The following is a 17,583-nucleotide window of genomic DNA, read 5'->3' on the forward strand; positions in this document are numbered from 1 at the left end:
GGGAGTATCCGATCTCTAAACGGAATTGATAAAACAATTGAACGAAACTCTCCCAAGGCGGGCGAAACGTCTTTCCAATATTATCGAACCATCAGTTGATTCGCCATTTGAAGAAATGGCCAATTAAGTCAATGCACGATCGCATGAGATTTTCAACGTAGAACAATGAACAATTTAAATACATACAAAAGGCCGTAACGCGCTAAGTCACACACTTTGTTTGGGGAATTGTTTTTTTTTTTCAGGTCATATTAGACAACGGTCATATTTGACTGCTACCTACATTGGCATTTACATTATTGATCAAAATTCAGTGTTAGTGTAGAATTCTTTGTAAAATTGGCTGGTTGACACTCCTATGGTGACATATCATCCGTGCCATTTTCCCCACCGATGATTTCAAGAACATAAATCATATTTCTTCCTCAAATTAAGTAATCAGTCACCAACACTTATTCTGTAGATTGTAGAACACGCGTACTGTAGAAACAACCGAGTAGTTGTTTGTTTTCTGTGGTATCTTCAATAAAGTTTTTAGTCCTTCAATTTGCGCTTGCGCACGACTCATTATGTAAAAAACAGACCGCACCTGGATCGATACGTTTTATTATTGCGGTGTAGAATTAATTTGATTCAATAATGTTAAAATTCCCGCTACCCTGTGTCATAGTAATACTGTATAAACAATTCGATTGAAAATACTTCAATGTGGTTCAATGGCCATCACGCAGACGTGGGCGGGGTCCTGACTGTCGTTTTCTTAGTAGTCCATTAAAATGCCCGAACTCAAAACACCTCTTTTTCCAAGATGGCGTCTATGAAGGACAGCGACACTGGCCTGTGGCTTCACAACAAACTGGGTTCCACGGACGAGCTGTGGACACCCCCGAGCATCGCGTCGCTCCTCACCGTGTCCGTCATCGACAATATACGCCTGTGTTTCTCGAGTTTGTCGCCGCCCGTCAAACTCAAGTTGCTTCTCGGGATGCTGCATCTTCCCCGACGAACCGTGGACGAGGTTGGACGCCCTCCAACAACGTTTTATGCCGTTTGGTTTCACGTACCCTCGACCAGTTTGTTTTAAAATAAGAACGCGCTGCTTCACTTTCACGACCTTCCTCCCGAACGCGGGGTCGCTGCGGTCTGTCGGTCACCGCACTGCAAAAAACGCCAGTCGGTTACTTCAATAACACGCTAGCTCCCGACATAATCGATGACGAGTGATAACGAGTCATTAAACAGAAACCTTCCCTCATTTACTGAGCTGGTCCTCCTTGCAAGATTAACGTTGACATAACTTAATCTGGGGGCGGTACTGTCCTTCCAAATTCGTTTCCCAACCTTTATTGAGCCGAGGTAACAATTTCACTTCCCTAAATTCTCACGCTGAGCTACAAAGCAGACATGTAACAAAAACGTAAATCCCAAAACCGAATTCAGTATTTGGGAAGTATGTGTCACTTTTCTATCCTGACATGCTGTACTTTAAAGCTGTTCTGTAATTTCTTCTCGCTTTTGAAAATCTGATTATTGGTATTTCGTGTACGATATAATTGCTGTCAAATATTTTCGTGTGATATTGCCAATAGGAACACTGGTCAAAATGGATTCAAATCAATCAAATCATTGACATTTGATTCTTACCCATCATTCTCATCGAAACGTTCATTTCAGTTGCCACCTCTAACCCCCCCCCCCACTCGCGAGCAAGATTCCGTCAAAATATCTCCCAATAAACATGTACAGTTTGAAAGGGGTTCTGCGAGCCAACGTGTGAAAATGTCCATGATGTTTCCAATGGCCTCACTTTCCCAAACTAGATTTAAATTCTGCAAAAGATTACAGCCACATTGCTCTTAAATCACTATAACATGTATAATATGATGAATGTTAGTGGAAAGATTTTTGCACATCCGAAGCCATTTTTTTGTTAAAAGATGACCCATAACCGGGTAATAGATTAAACCTCCTATCTGAAAAGCTAATTCATGCTGAAAAGTTGTTGTGGTTGCCAGATGAAGGAGGCCCTCTCCGAGATAATCCAGCTGGCCACGGTGGACTCTGAGCCGTGGGTGCTGATGGTTGCGGACATCCTCAAGTCCTTCCCAGAGACAGGTTCCCTCAATCTGGACTTGGAGGAGCAGAATCCAAACGTTCAGGATATCCTCGGCGAGCTCAGGGAGAAAGGTCGGCCGTTTGAATTGGATATTTTTTTGTGCTACTGGTGATTTTTCTATTCATTTTGAAATATGGTTGAATCTTTCTCCCCGGCCGTCCCCGCTCAGTCGGGGAATGTGAGGCATCTGCCATGCTTCCTTTGGAGTGCCAGTACCTAAACAAGAGTGCGTTGACCACACTGGTGGGACCCCTCACGCCTCCCGTGAAACATTTCCAGCTGAAGAGGAAACCCAAGAGTGCCACGCTGAGAGCTGAGCTGTTGCAAAAATGTGAGGCCTTTTCTCTTTGCTGGACCGCCGTGGCGCATGGACGCCTAAATGGACCAAAAAAAAAATGTTTTTTTTTCCTCCAGCCACCGAGACTGCACAGCAGCTGAAAAAGACCGCCGGAGTGCCTTTTCATGCCAAAGGGAGAGGTTTAATCAAAAAGATCGACACCACCAGTAAGTGCCGCGTTCAACGACAAAAATTGCAGACCGTTGGGATGATGCGGTTCAAGCGCCTGTTGCTCATTGGGTTGCTCACTTCCTTGTGAGCTAGTGATGCAAAAATCCAGCCCGCTTCCCTCTTTGTAACCAGAGTCACGGCTGCGACTTGGACAAGTGGGTGCCTTTATGATTCGGAATTATTTGTTTTCATTTTAGCCCCCCTGAAGGGGATCCCCAAGGCTCCGTTTCGAAGTCCCACAGCTCCGAGCATGTTCAGCCCGCCGAGCAACCGAACGCCCATCGCCCCGGTGCGCACACCCCTGCGCAAAGAACGCGGCGTCAAGGTACGGCGCGGGCGGCGACGATTTCCGTCTCGTTTCTGGCAAAAGTGACGAGCTCGGGATTCTGTGTTACTTTTTCCCTTCTTTGTGCAGTTGCTCGATATCAAAGAACTCAACATGGTCGGGGCCGGAAGAGAGGCCAAAAGGCGAAGAAAAACTTTGGGTAAGCCACCGCATTTCACCAGCTGGCACCTCTTTGTGGAAAGCCTTGCGAGACTTCAAACTGTACCCCGTCGTGTTTCTTTTGTTTTTGTAGACACGGAGGCGGACGAGAAAGCGGCCAAAGAAGAAGCGGTGGTGGAGAACACCACGCCGGATTATGCTGCAGGCCTCGTTTCTGCACAGGTGATTCAATCGTGTTGTTTGTCCTTTGCAGTACACAGCAAATATTACGCACATATCGGTTTGGGGATTTCTTTTACGCATGGACTCCACGTCGGTATTCCTCAACGTGTTTGAAAACAACCTTATTTTCTGATGTCTGTGTAAGCTCTCAGTCGTACAGGAGTGGTCCATCGATGAGAAGGTTTCTTCAGCCGTCATCTGTACTTGTTTGATGGTGTCGGACGTTTCGCTCCTCATCCGAAAAGCTTCGTCAGCGAACTAAAATTTTTAGGCAGCCAAATGAAAAACAAAGAAATGTAGTTTATTCAATCTTCTTCTTTTCCTTTCGGCGTTTCCCTTCAAAGGGCCGCCACAGCAAATCAGTGTCCTCCATCTTTAGAGGTTTATTCAATACATTGTAAAAATGAAAATTGTAAAGAGCAATACATTGGGGAGACTAAACAAATTCTCAAAAAAAGACTATCAACATCGCAGGGATAATACTAGTGGGCCTCAATCGGCAGTACATATGCATCTAAAAGCTAGCAACCGCTCATTTGACGACAGTGAGGTTAAAATCTTAGGGAAAGAAAATTGATGGTTTGAAAGGGGAGTAAAAGAAGCGATTTTCATAAAACAGCAAAACCCTTCACTAAATCACCATGGTGGGGAGAGGTTCAATTGGGATCGTTCCTACAACAGACGTCTTAGGCAACATAGGCTTAGTTATGCTGATGAGGTGATACCAGAGCAAATGGGGCAATCAGGCCAGTCGTAGACTCAGGCAGGACAATAGAAGTAATCAGGCAAGACAATAGAAATAATCAGTGTAGCCGCAAGGAGTAGTCCTCTGCTCCCCCCAACCTGAGAGCAGGGACCAATCATAGCAGAGGCTGGCACCGCCACGTCTGGACAGTAGAGATATATATAGGGCCAAAACTACCAGCTAAAAATTTTAGTTCGCTGACGAAACCTCTTGGATAAGAAGCGAAACGTCCAACACCTTCAAAGAAGTACAGATGACGGCTGAAGAAACGGCAGTTTTTCACTTCACGACAGCTGAGATCATCCTTATTCTGGTTCATTTTGTAATTGTAATTCAAATTTTCCCAAATTTGGAGCATTTATGTCTAAAAAAAACATAGTTGATCAAAACTGAAAACTCATTCACGACTATTGACTTGAATGATGCGTTTTGACTGTGCTGGCAGTGAATGAGTTAGTCTAAATTAATTTTGAATCGGAAGCGTAACCTCAAAAATGGCCTGGCGACGGCACAGATAAAACGCGACCCACGTGTGCATGACTCCCGTTTCCATTTAAAGGACAACCAACACCTCCGCGCAAGTTGTGTCCATAATTTGTAAAATCACTTCAAATGACTTTTACTGAGCGCATTTTACAAAGATTCCACCGCATATAGCTAGATTGTACCTTGTAAGACTCGCGCTAAATACTCCGGAAGTCTTGTTTCCGAGTTGATGACGATGCCCGTGACCGAGAAAGCGACACACAATGCATTTTGGGTAATTTTTTTCATCACTGTGTTGATCGCAAAATTAGAAGGAAAACGACATAAATAACGCGATGGTGAATCGTTGTGTGCGCATAAAAAAGGTGTAAGTTAACACAAATTATGCGGCATCTTGTGCATTTTCTGGGCGCTCCATTGGAGTCCAGACGACTCGAATTGATACGGAAGGACTTCTTTAATCGATTGCAAACATTTATGCTTTGCTCTTCAGAACTATATGAACAATATTCATAACTGGATGAGTAATAAGAATGCATCTACTCCGAATCTGAACTCTCTGAAGCCATTGTTTTGATTCTGGAGCAAGGCAGTTTGTGAAAGAGTATCCTGGTGTGATGTCACGAACAAGGGGGCGGGACTTTCTGAAAATCCCCAGTTCTAAGCTCGTTTTGGGACACTTGAAGTCATTTTTATTGGTGTTTTGCATTTGACTTAAAATATCATCCTGCGTGTTTTGGGTATTTTAGAAGCTATAAAACATTTTTTCTGATGTCAGTTAGGAAACCAAAAAAAAATGGTGTCGGTTGTCCTTTGAGTTTGAATGCGACATGTGAAGCATTCGTCTGCGTCCGTGACAGAAACTCGGCGCCTTGAACGAGAACCCGCTGCCGTCCACCAGCTACCTGCCGGCCACGCCCAGCATGGTTCCCTCGTCCTCCTACATCGCCAGCTCCGAGGCCCAGCCAGGTGAGCGCTCACTCTTTGGCGAGAATCCGGGCGCGAGAGTCCGGGATTGACGGCCGTATTGGGTCTCCCCGACAGCAAACGCCAGCTGGGACGCGCTGCAATCGGCTCGCCAACCGGAGGAGTCGGCGACGGCGGGCGCTGGCGCCCCCGCCGCCACCCTCCCGGGCCAGTACAAGCAGAGGACGCCGATGTACAACGCCGGCGCGGCGGCCAACCCGGCCACCCCCGCCTCCCCCAGCACGCCGGCCTCCACGCCCGCCAGCAACGGCCCGCCGGCGGCCGCCACCGCCGGCCAGCCCGAGACGCCGGCTCAGCCCCCCGGCGCGCCCCAGACCCCGACGCCTGCCCCCGCTCCGACGCCGCCGCAACCTCAACCCAAAAAGAATCTCTCGCTGACGGTACGTGTTCCACTTTATGGCTAGCTCGAACCCGCAACCCATTTTGATTGCCCGCCTTTTCTCAGAGGGACCAGATGTACGCTGCTCAGGAGATGTTCAAGACGGCCAACAAGGTCACCAGACCAGAGAAGGCCCTCATCCTGGGCTTCATGGCGGGTTCCAGAGGTAACGGTGTCGCACGTCCGGCTGAAACGTCAATTTGCGCCGCCAATGAGCAACACAAGGAGACAAATTTACCTCCCCAAGTGCCTTCATGACAGTCACTGTGACGTGATCTTGGCACAGCTGGGAGCATTTTGGGTCACGTTCCGTTCAATCCGGTGAACCCGGTGAGATCCGAACTGGTCTCTGTTTTTCAAAATAAGAGCACAATACGGAAAGACGAGTCAATGTTTTATCATTTGTAACTTGCATACCTGTCAACTTATACGTTTTCTCCAAATTTTATACATTTTTTTTTCATCATATCAAATAATGTACGGCTGACTACAACTTTTATATTGGAATTGTAATCATTTATAAGGGCAGCTACTAGCCAAGGTTGACAGGTATGAACTTGTCATGATTTGAACTATATTTAGGGTAGACTTTTATTTTGGAAAACGAGGCTCAATGTGATTTCCAATGCGATGCAGCAAACCAAGCACCGAATCGTCATGCTCTGCATCTGCTCTGTCCATCAATAGTCGGAATTCACCAATAATCAAATCAACCATTTATTATTTCCTTTTTTTTCTGCTCTCAGAAAACCCGTGCCCGGAACAGGGAGATATCATCCAGATCAAGCTGAGCGAGCACACGGAGGTGTTGCCCAAAGCGGACGGCACGGGCAGCACCACCATGCTGGTGGACACGGTCTTCGAAATGAACTACTCCACGGGTCAGTGGACCCGGCTGAAAAAATACAAGCCCATCACCAACACGTCCTGAGAGGCGCCACAGGTGGACTCCACTCACTCACGTTCGCACACGGGTTGCCATTAAGGGCCAAACTAGCTGGCGGCAAGAGAGAAGGTCCTTCCTCCCGCGCGCGCCCTCACACACAAACACACACAGGCATACACGTACACACATGACGAGTCATTCATTTGTTTTCCCTTCCGCCACCTTCCCCCAAACGTACAGAAATAAATAAAATGACAGCAGACTGTTGAGACTTTTTGTTGATGTGATCTTTTTATTTGGAGTGCCAACGGCACGACAGTTGATTTAGACTCGCGGAACCAACGTAAAATGGATCCCAATTTCAACCCATCCCAAAGGATTCACCCCAAAAATATCTGTTGGTGATGAACGTGGAAGTCAATCCGAAAAATCATGACGCTCACGCACGCACGCACACACACACACACACACACACACACACACACACACACGGCCCGTACATTGAAATACAATCGTTGCAGGAAATCCGACCGCCATGTTTTTTTGTCAATGCTCCACTTCAATCCCACCTCCACCGATTGGCTCAAATGTTCATAAAGATTAGAAATCACCGAATTGACCCACATTTTGTGATTAGAGCAAATGAGACCGCGCTAGCAGAGCGCTGTCGCAAATAGTTAAAAACAAAATGCAAGACATCACATATAAAAGCAGCTCTGATGACCAATGGCCTCATTTTGACAGAATCCTTAGATATGTATGCATATGACATACATTTATATAATATGTATGTATATGTGTGTGTGTGTATATATATATATATATACACACACTCATATGTGTGTTTAGTTTTTTTGACTTGTGTGTGTGTGTGTGTGTATATATATATACAGTAAAGTCTCGTTATATCGATATTCAAGGGAGTCCGAAAAAACATCGATATAACCGGGACTATCGATATATCTGATATCGATACAACGAGACTTTACTGTATATATACAGTAAAGTCTCGTTATATCGATATCGGATATATCGATAGTCCCGGTTATATCGATACTATTTCTATGCACGCACGGAGAAAATTACATGCAAACAGGGTCGGATATATCGATAGTCCCGGTTATATTGATATTTTTTCGGACTCTCTTGAATATCGATATAACGAGACTTTACTGTATATATATATATATATATAGATTTTTTTTGACTTCACGATGGCGCCGCGAGAGTTGCAGCCTTTCCAGAAGCTCCTGTATTTTGTTTTTCTACTTCTTTTTTTTCCTTTCCTCTTCATTTCATAACTTTGCTGCTTTGAAATGTAAATTTCTCCACTGCAAGACAAATAGAGGTACATCCAATCCAATTATCTCCAATTATTATTATTTTTTTTTATTGTGTAATGATCATTTTATGTTACTTCCGGGTTGAGTGAACGCTGGCGTATGTGGCTGCCGCTGCTCACCCACAGACAAAAAATATCCTGTGACTGTAAAGTGTCCTTGAGAGTTTTGAAAGGCACTTATGAATAAAATGTATTATTATTATTATATATGCCTGTGTGTATATATATATATATATATATATATATATATATACACACAGTAAAGTCTCGTTATATCGATATCAGTTATATTGATAGTACTGCTTATTACGATACTATTTCGATGATGAACTCAAGGAGAAAATTACATGCCTGCAGGATCGGATATATCCATAGTCCGGACTCCCGAGAATATCGATATAACGAGACTTTACTGTATATATATATATATATATATATATATATATATACCTCTGAAGAAAAAAATTGTACAGGTATTTGTAAATAATGAGCCTTCATTCAGTTGCAATTCAGGACACTTCCATATTTGATGTCAAATCATGAGTAGGCCTCTACTCGGTACATTCAGTGCCACCTCCATCAATTGGCTTGAACAGCTGTAAAAAAATCGCAGTCAAAGACAACGTTTTTCTTTTTCTTTTAGATTGACGCAAAGTCAGTAAGGTTTTTTTTCCCCCCTTTGGCGACAACCTCCACCCCAGTCACCAAACCGACTTAACATCTACACCATCTTCATCCTGCGGCTGTCATTTGGAGGCTCCCTCCATCCCCCGAAGGCCTTCTCCAGATAGCGGGCCACGGCCAGAGGCAGCCGGTCTTGCATCTTCCCGCTCACCACCTGCACGCCCATGGGGAGACCCTCCGCGTTGAGCCCCAGGGGGCACTGGGTGACCGGCAGACCCAGGATATTGATGATGCCTAAGATAGGGGGTTAGGGGAGGGTCAACTCGACACGTTCCCCGAGCGAGGACCAAACGCGACGTACCCGTGTAGGCAAAGTCGAAAGGTTGAAAGAGCGCGTGGTGGTGCTTTGGGGCCACCCTTGTATGCGACGGGTAAAGAAGCACGCCGTCGCTCCCCAGCAGCTCCTCCACATCCTTCTGCAGCTTCTCCTTCAAGCCGACCAGGAAGGCGGAAGGTCGGGACACCGGCGTGTTCTCCATAATGGACACGGCTGCGGGCGATCGGCGCGTCACGCGTCTCGCGGGCCGACATCGCAATCGCGCGGCGACACTCACCAATGGCGGCGACGGTGTGGTTGGATTTTCCCAGCAGGCTTTTCAGCGCCTCCCACACGGGCCACATGGGCCGGCCCGGCTCCCCGAACTGCTCGGAGAGCGGGACGGGAGCCTGCGGGAGAAGACGGGCGGCTTTTGAGTTTGGCGAGCTTGCGTGGCAGCGGGCGTCTCCTCCCACCTTGCCCTCTTTATCCGGCAGGGACATGTACGCCTCCCAGATGCGGAATCCGTAGCGGAGCTCAGGGAAGCGCACCTCTTGGACCGACACGCCCAGATCCACCTGGAGACGTTCCACCACCTGGTGGTGATGATGATCGTTTTGGGCAGAAGGGAGAAATATTTTTTTGAGACCTTGTGTGTGTGTGTGAGAAGAAAATATTTTGTATATTTATGTAATATTTGTTTGCAGATTGGCTGACCCGTTTCTGGATTTCTCTGAGTTCTTTGCTGACCGGGAAGACCAAGGGAGAACCGCCGTCGTCGGGGACGGTAAAAAAACGCAACTTTTTGAGATCCACCTTGTCATTGAGGGACAACCTGAGCAAAAGCACACAAATGGGAACCCGCTTGGACCATCCCCGGTTGCCACGGTGAAAATGGCGGCGGCTCACATGGGCGCGTTTGGCCCCGCCATAATTCGCAACATGGGCAGTAGGTCTTCTGCGTAGCGGCACATGGGCCCGGCGCTGACGTATTCTTCGTGTCGGCCCGAGTACGGTGGATACTGGTTGTCGTTGGACACCACGCCTGCGAGGGTTGGGGGTTCAAAAACCGCAAAGTGAGCGATTGGAGCGAACGGCGGAGCGTATCAGAAACGCGCAATCGCCAGCCGGCACCTTTAGTCGTAGCAGAATTTCACACGGCGAGCTTACCGGGTGTGGTTTTATGGCCAAACACTCCGTTGAAGAAACACGGCATGCGGATGCTGCCGCCGATGTCGGAGCCCAATCCGATGACGGCGCCGGCGGCTCCGAGCAAGCTCCCTTCGCCACCTTTTTTTGGGGACATGGTAGGCAAATGTAACTGACCCGCCCTCGTTTTGTAGAACTCGTGAGTCCCTCGACTACACGCTAAAAAGTTTTATTTTGACACCACATTTGCTCACTTGCACGCTTGCTAAATGTCTAATTTAGCAAGTTAATTTTGCGCCGCCATTTTGTACAAAACGCATTCTAGAGGTGTTTGGATGCAGGCAAGTTGAAAAGCTTTCCATCGCTTCGTGAAACAAAAAAAATGCAAAGAAAATGATGAGCCCGCCTGCTGTTAGCCTCAAACGGTTCCCATCACCGAACATCACGGCGGTGCCAGCCGCCTATATCGCAAAGCCAATTCCAATCAAATGACGGTTGTTGCATTTAACCAAATTGCAATTAATATAATGACTTACAAACCATGTTCAAACTATTTTCATTGAATTCACTTCAAAGACAAATATTTAATGTTCAAGGCGGACAATTTGGTGAAAAATTATTCACTTTCTATTGAAGTTCATGTTTGCCATCATGGTTACGAAACATCAAAAGAAGCGCTTTTGACTACCTAAAAATTGCTGCTGTGGACTGCAAATTTCCCCATTGTGGGACAAATAAAAGTTTTCTGATTCATGTATTTTATTTTCATTGTATCAAACCATCCATTTTTTTTTCGGGGGGGGGGGAGCTAATCCCAGCCGTCTTCGGGCACCAGGCGGGGAACACCCTGAATTGGTTGCCAGCCAATCGCAGTGCACACAAAGACAAACAATCATTCGTTCTCACACACCTAGGGACAATTTGGAGTGTTCAATCTGGCTGCAATGCATGTTTTCGGAGTGTGGGAGGAAACCGGAGGACCCGGAGAAAACCCATGCGAGAACATGCAAATTCCACACAGGAAGGTCTTGAACTCGCATGCTAACCACTGAACTACAAATTTAATTTACTTTTAATTTTATCTTTTTTATGCTATTTTAATTTCATTTGATCTTTATTTTAAAACTCAGTCACTTTACAGTCACGGGCTCAGTTTTTCTGTGGGTGAGCCGCGGCAGCCACACGCGCCAGCGTTCACTCAACCCGGAAGTCACTCAAACAGATAGAAAGCTCGCTCGCAAGCTAATAGCTAGATAGATAGCTAGCTAGCCAGTTAGATAGCAAATGGAGAGCTAGCTAGATAGCTAATAGCTAGATAGATAGATAGCAAATAGAGAGCTAGCTAAATAGCTAATAGCGAGATAGATAGCAAATAGAGAGCTAGCTAGCTCGATAGCTAGCCAGCTAAATAGCAAATAGAGAGCTAGCTCAATAGCTAATAGCTAGATAGATAGCTATCCAGCTCTCTTTATTTTATCTTATTTTATATTTATTTCATATTAAAAAAAATATTTGTTGCTTTATTTATTATTGTATTTAATTTTATTTCGTGTTATTTTATTTGTTTGTTTTTACCTCTTCAAATGATTTTTTTTTAACCTCGTTAGTCCCTTTTCACTTGTCCCCAGTTTGGCTGTTTCAAAACAGCCGTTCCTCAACTTTCCAGTTTTTTATTATATTTTCTTACCACCTGTCCCATCGGCCATAAAATTGCAAGTGAATCATTATTTGCTAATAACAAAGTTTCATCGTTTGAATATTTAAAACAATAATGGTATCGCATATTGAATTCAAACAAGGTTCAACACGATTTTGCTAATGATTGCATGCAGTTTGGATTCATGTTTAAGAACAAATGGGATTGACTTTTTAACCCCCACCCCGAACAAAAATAGGCTATGTAGGAATTGCTCATAAACTCAAGTCCTACCACGCAACCGATGGGAACACCCCCCCCCCCCCCCCCCAAAAAAAAAAAAAAAACCAAACTGAATCACCCACCCGAGCTCCCCCCCGGCATCCTCTCCAGGTCGTAGGGGTTGCAGGTGATGCCGTACAGGTGGTTGTGCGACTCGGCCCACATGCAGCCCTCGCTGATGTTGGTGACCCCCAGCGGGATGGCCCCCGCCCGCTTGAGCAGGGCCACGGGGGGCGCGTCGGCCGTCGCCAGCACTCCTCGTCTGGACAAGATGCCGCTGGTGTTGGGCATTCCTTCGATTGGCGAGTAGCAAACAGATTGTTCGTGACGGCAAACCAGTGAAGGAAATGGATACAGTAAAGTCTCGTTATATCGATATCGGATATATCGATAGTCCCGGTTATATAAATACTATTTCTATGAACGCATGGAGAAAATTTCATGCCGCAGGATCGGATATATCGATAGTCCGGTTATATTGATATTTTTTCCAACTCCCGAGAATATCGATATAACCAGACTTTACTGTATATTCATTTAGCCATATTAAATATTGCTCAAGATAAACATTAAAATAGTAACTTTAATCAGGATAAATATTGCTTTGCTTGTAATAGATAGATAACAGAACAAAGAGGTGGTGTTTGTTTGAAGACATATGTTTCAGGTGCCAGGAGATCTAAGGGGAGCCGGCTGGCAGACACAAAGCAAGTGTGAAATGACAACATGGCCAAACGCTGGACAACGCAGATGAAAGGAAGTGAACAAACACTGACTCGGTAGGATGCAACTTTTGATCTACCTTCCATCCCGCCTGGAGGTCGGGGAATACCTTGGGAACAGAGATGTGAACCAGATCCCAGGAAGGACCAAATGGGGAACTTGATTGCTTTGTGTGGGCCAAATTTGAATGTGCATGTGGTACACCTTTAAAGGACAACCAACATCACTTTTTTTGTTTCCTGACATCAGAAAAACGTTTTATAGCATCTAAAATACACAAAACACGCAGTACGATATTTTTAGTCAAATGCAAAACACCAATAAAAATGACTTAAAGTGACCAAAATATGCAAAAAAATGAACCCGGAAGTCCCGGAAGGTCCCGCCCCCTTGTTTGTGGTGTCACCCCAAGACGTCTTGCCTTGCTCTAGAATCAAAACAATGGCTTCAGATTCAGAGAATATGCTTTTTTGTTACCCATCCAGTTATGAATATGATTCAAATAGTTCTGAAGAGGAAAGCATACATGTTTGCAATCGATTTATTTATCACCTTCCATTTTGAGGCAATAGGGGGGGGGGGGATGTTGCACCAAAAAGAGGCAGAAAATGGCGACAAAGCTCCGTGTAAGGAATTAATCAGCCCGTTTCCACAGGCTGATTAATTCCTTACACGGAGCTTTGTCGCCCTCTTCTGCCTCTTTTTGGTGCAACACAAAGTTTTCAGACCAAACAAGTACAGCAAAATGCATTGACGTGATGGAAGGACTGCTACAATGTGTCCTTTTTTCGGTCAGGGGCGTTCCTTCACTGATGTAGGGTGAGGACTCGTCACCAACTCAAAAACAAGACTTCCGGAATATTCAGCGCGAGTCTTAAAACGTAAAATATAGCTACATGCGGTGGAATCTTTGTAAAATACGCTCAGTCGAAGTCACTTGAAGACATTTTACAAATTATGGACACAACTTGTCCGGAGACGTCGGTTGTCCTCTAAATCTGGGCTGCTCAGTCTTTGTCTTTTGCCTCTCCTACTGATTTGGGGGCACACGAATATTTTCTGTGTCAGGGAGCTGAGACCCAGAATTCTGTATTAGATCAAATTGTTAGGAATAAATCATCTGTGAGCAACTTGCTTTTTTTTGGTCATCCATCTCACAACAAACACAGCAATTGTTATGTTAAAACATTGCGCAATAAGATAAATATTTTATTGCGTTGAAAATTGTTGAAAGATTAAATGCAACTGTTCACGCTAATATTAGCTTGTAATATCTAACCCAGGGGTCGGGAACCTATGGCGCGTGAGCCATATATGGCTCGTTTGATGATTGCATATGGCTTGCCGATAAAACTAAAATATGTATTTACTTTTTTGTTTCGTCGTTTTTTTTCGCCGTTCATTTCCCGTTGGGGCTGCAGTTGGCGGAAAGCGACATTTTGATTGGATGACACTGACCTAGAATGGCCGAAAGCGCCATGTTGATTGGATGATAGTGGCCGTCATGTTGAAACAGGTAAACGCCCCTTTAACTGAGCCCAACGAGTGCACTTCAGCGTGAATGCACGGGTGTGTGTGCGGGGAACCGCATCGGGTGGGAGTGAGCTGGGGGGTGACGCAGACTCCCTGGAAGTGTGACAGCGGGCGTCTGCGGAAGTCTTCAAGCCGGCTTTCGATCACCGAATGCGGGCATACACGGGGGAATCTCGGCCTGTTCCTTTTGAAATATTTTCAAAGTGTTTGAGCTCCAGCAAGACGGCGAGGAGAGAAAATGTTCTGATTCTAATTTGCAATGAAACAGTCGGATGTCAGTGACATTTTAACAAGCCCCATGTTAACGTTAGCATCGACATACTTCTGCAAGAAGTATGTCGATTGCAGATAGCAAGTGTGGAAGCTTATGAGCCGTGTGCAGGCTAACTAGCAGTAACTTCGCCTCTGGACCGGCAAATTGAATTTCATTCCGATCGTTTTCCTGGAATTTTACCAAACACGAGGAACGGAAAACCATTCATGTTAACGGTGAGTACTATCACAAAGTTATTTTAAATAATACATTCTGATATTTTGTTTTAAAGTGTCCGCGCGTTTGTATGTGCGCGCGCGCGTGCGTGAGTGTGGCTCTCGCTGAAAAATATTTATAAATATTTTACTTTTATGGCTCTCTTAGTCAAAAAGGTTCCCGACCCCTGTTCTAACCTAACACCAGTTTATGTGAGCAAACAAAACTCCACCTCTGTGATTTTAGCACCACAAACTTGTTTTTTTCTGCCCAGCAAGTTGCTTGCTTTGGAGTATCAAACATGATCGGTTACCCACCCGTGAGACCGAAGGACTCTTTGACCGAAAGAGGCACGCCGAGGAAAGGGAGCCGATCCGCCAGCACTTCCTCGCCTCCCGGTTCCTCGTCAATCAACTTGTCGACCTGGGCCGCTTCCTGCAGGGCCGCAGAGAACCTGAACGGTGAAGATGTGTCAACACCCATTTCAGTTGGCAATTAATCCACTGATATTTGAACTTTGAAATGTACTCAAATTCTGTTTGTCTCCGTATTGACACGTCTCACAGTTGAGACAAATGGTATTCAAACGTGACTTCCCTGAAGCAACCCTGCATATTTACTCATTTTACACACACACACACACACACACACACACACAATTTATTTTTAATTACTCCGCCATATATTCAGTCACCAGAATTTTACTCTGCCAAATAGAATCACCATCCCTCCCAGAAAACAAAACCGTTCAAGGCCTAGTTACGAGTACCCACAAGTTTTCAGAGTGACAATTTGTGGAGTTTTCACCCTCTGTTGCGAGCACGAATAAGTTTTGATACCCTTACGCAGCGTCGCCATCCAAAACCCTCTACCCACCCACCCCTAGAAACGCCTCGAAGTTGATGGAAGCAATGATCTTCTTAAATCAAGGGAGTCCAATTCATTTTTTTGCCCCAGGTGGGCCACATTGCAGTTACGCTTCCCTGTCGGAGGTCGTTGTGAATTTGGGGAAACCATTAGAATGTTTCATCCCCTCCACATATGACATATAGAGCGCACAACAAATTAATGACTAATTAGTTTTTAAATCTGAAGTAAAAAATAATGTTACTGTGTTTTACGCGAGACAATTTGAAATTCTGGTTAGCAAGCATCATGGAATTTCACAAGTTTGATTTGCTTTCACGGGACAAAAAAAAATGTGGCGGGCCAGATTTGGCACGCGGGCCAGATTTGGCACCTGGGCCTTGACTTTGATACTTGTCTTAAATCAAAGATTAGGAGGGGGGGGCGAAAAAAATAGAAGCGTGCCTGTCTTTGACCACTGCGTTCAGGAGCGGGTTAACTTGCTGGATCCGGTCAATGTACGCCTGCACCACCTCCACACTGGACACCTGCGCACAACGTTCACGGAAAACGACCGCAAATGTGAACCCAAACACCGATTTCGCATCGCACAAATAACAACTCGGCCCGAACGCGAAATGATTGTCCACCACTAGGAACGAGCTCTGAGTCGCAACTCCGACCGATGTTCACCTCTCGTCGTCGGATCCTCCCGGCGAGCTGCGTCGCTGACACGGCCAGAAGCGGGTTGTTGGCCGGTGGCAGCTTCCTCTTAATTTCAGTGGGTCGCGCATACAGGAAACGATACAACATAAAGCAGACGGCTAAGAAGGCGTCGAGGAGCCATTTCTGAATCCGCTCGGTGCCACTCAGAGTCATGTTGACAATAGTCAAGTCAGACCGGCTTGAAAACGATTTAGCAGCACGTTAGGAATTAAGTGAACAAGCCAATCAGCGTTGAGTATGGCGGTGGATTGTAGACGTCAGGTTAGCGTCGCTGAGTGCACGCACAACCGGAAATAATTCAATCAAAGGAAATCGGTTTACGAAATAAAATAGCAGTACTGCAGCTGGATTTTGAAGCGATGCATAACCGGAAAAAGCGCGACAAAACAAAACCTAATTACAAAATAAACTAAATCAATCCAGATATGGCTTTCGAAGCGCCGCACAACCGGAAACAGAGCGATATAACAAATATTTTACATAATAAATTAATCTGGAGTTGGATTTTCAAGCAATGCACAACCGAAAATAGCGAGATAAAAAGAAGACTTAAAAAAAAAACAACAATCTGGAGCTGGATTTTGGAGCGGTTGGTTTTTGGACAAATGGTAGTCGCAGGACCCGTACACACAAAGACGACACAACTATTATGCGTGGAAGGAAAATTCAACCGTAAACTTGATTTGTCTGATCGCTGACACACTGCTGAATTGGGCAAATGTTTTACCACTCGAACAAAAAGCAAATTTACAAGCATGAAAACACAAATAGAAGATGATTTTGGGATTTGGGAGTTAGACATTGTTCTCCCATTATTTTCAATACCAATTATAAACAGAACAATGAAACCTCTTTTCCACTAAATGGAAGTGAATATTTGGAAATGGTGAATTATACACTTCTCTTCTCCAATAAATTCCTCAATTCACTTCAACACAGTTACTTTGCATCCCAAATCCAGATCTCTAAGGGGAAACCCGAAGCGACCAAAGTAAAAAAAAAAAAAAAAAAAAACTTACAACAGATAGTCTTTTTCATCTGGCTACAAATTAGATGTCCTGTCTTTTATTTATTTGACAGGAGGAGAAAGATTTCTGACTACAGACACGGAAAGTAGGGATTCATCAAGTTCTCTGATCTGATGATTGGCCGATACGTGTATC

At 45.2% G+C, this 17,583-nt stretch overlaps 2 protein-coding genes across 2 annotated transcripts; one reads left to right on the forward strand and one right to left on the reverse strand.

Annotated features, from left to right (window-relative positions):
* Positions 1-131: 131 nt before the first annotated feature.
* On the forward strand, positions 132-7,045 carry nelfa (negative elongation factor complex member A). The gene is made up of 11 exons (XM_088990812.1): positions 132-1,018; positions 2,016-2,187; positions 2,286-2,447; positions 2,531-2,620; positions 2,822-2,949; positions 3,040-3,109; positions 3,203-3,291; positions 5,383-5,491; positions 5,567-5,889; positions 5,955-6,054; positions 6,635-7,045. Exons 1-11 carry the CDS (start codon positions 809-811, stop codon positions 6,817-6,819), a joined length of 1,638 nt encoding a protein of 545 aa, XP_088846938.1. The 5' UTR covers positions 132-808; the 3' UTR covers positions 6,820-7,045.
* Positions 7,046-8,533: 1,488 nt separating this feature from the next.
* Positions 8,534-16,662, reverse strand: faah2b (fatty acid amide hydrolase 2b). Its single transcript, XM_088990813.1, has 11 exons — positions 16,388-16,662; positions 16,160-16,242; positions 15,166-15,302; positions 12,207-12,416; positions 10,227-10,346; positions 9,966-10,101; positions 9,774-9,891; positions 9,533-9,652; positions 9,355-9,466; positions 9,102-9,290; positions 8,534-9,034 (listed from the first exon to the last, which is right to left on the reverse strand). The coding sequence occupies exons 1-11, from the start codon at positions 16,571-16,573 to the stop codon at positions 8,838-8,840; spliced, it is 1,608 nt and encodes a 535-aa protein (XP_088846939.1). The 5' UTR covers positions 16,574-16,662; the 3' UTR covers positions 8,534-8,837.
* Between the last annotated feature and the right edge of the window lie 921 nt (positions 16,663-17,583).

Source organism: Hippocampus bargibanti, linkage group LG02, assembly GCF_051943395.1.
Source record: "Hippocampus bargibanti isolate YZ-2025 linkage group LG02, ASM5194339v1, whole genome shotgun sequence".
NCBI lineage: Eukaryota > Metazoa > Chordata > Actinopteri > Syngnathiformes > Syngnathidae > Hippocampus > Hippocampus bargibanti.

Excerpts from the sequence above, each read along its gene's own strand:
- faah2b (XM_088990813.1), bottom strand. The coding sequence starts at position 16,573 with ATGACTCTGAGTGGCACCGAGCGGATTCAGAAATGGCTCCTCGACGCC. Across the intron at positions 10,102-10,226 it reads TGGCCATAAAACCACACCCG|GCGTGGTGTCCAACGACAAC; the intron begins GTAAGCTCGCCG and ends CAACCCTCGCAG. Across the intron at positions 9,467-9,532 it reads TGCCGGATAAAGAGGGCAAG|GCTCCCGTCCCGCTCTCCGA; the intron begins GTGGGAGGAGAC and ends CTTCTCCCGCAG.
- nelfa (XM_088990812.1), top strand. The coding sequence starts at position 809 with ATGGCGTCTATGAAGGACAGCGACACTGGCCTGTGGCTTCACAACAAA. Across the intron at positions 2,621-2,821 it reads CAAAAAGATCGACACCACCA|CCCCCCTGAAGGGGATCCCC; the intron begins GTAAGTGCCGCG and ends TTTTCATTTTAG. Across the intron at positions 5,890-5,954 it reads AAAAGAATCTCTCGCTGACG|AGGGACCAGATGTACGCTGC; the intron begins GTACGTGTTCCA and ends GCCTTTTCTCAG.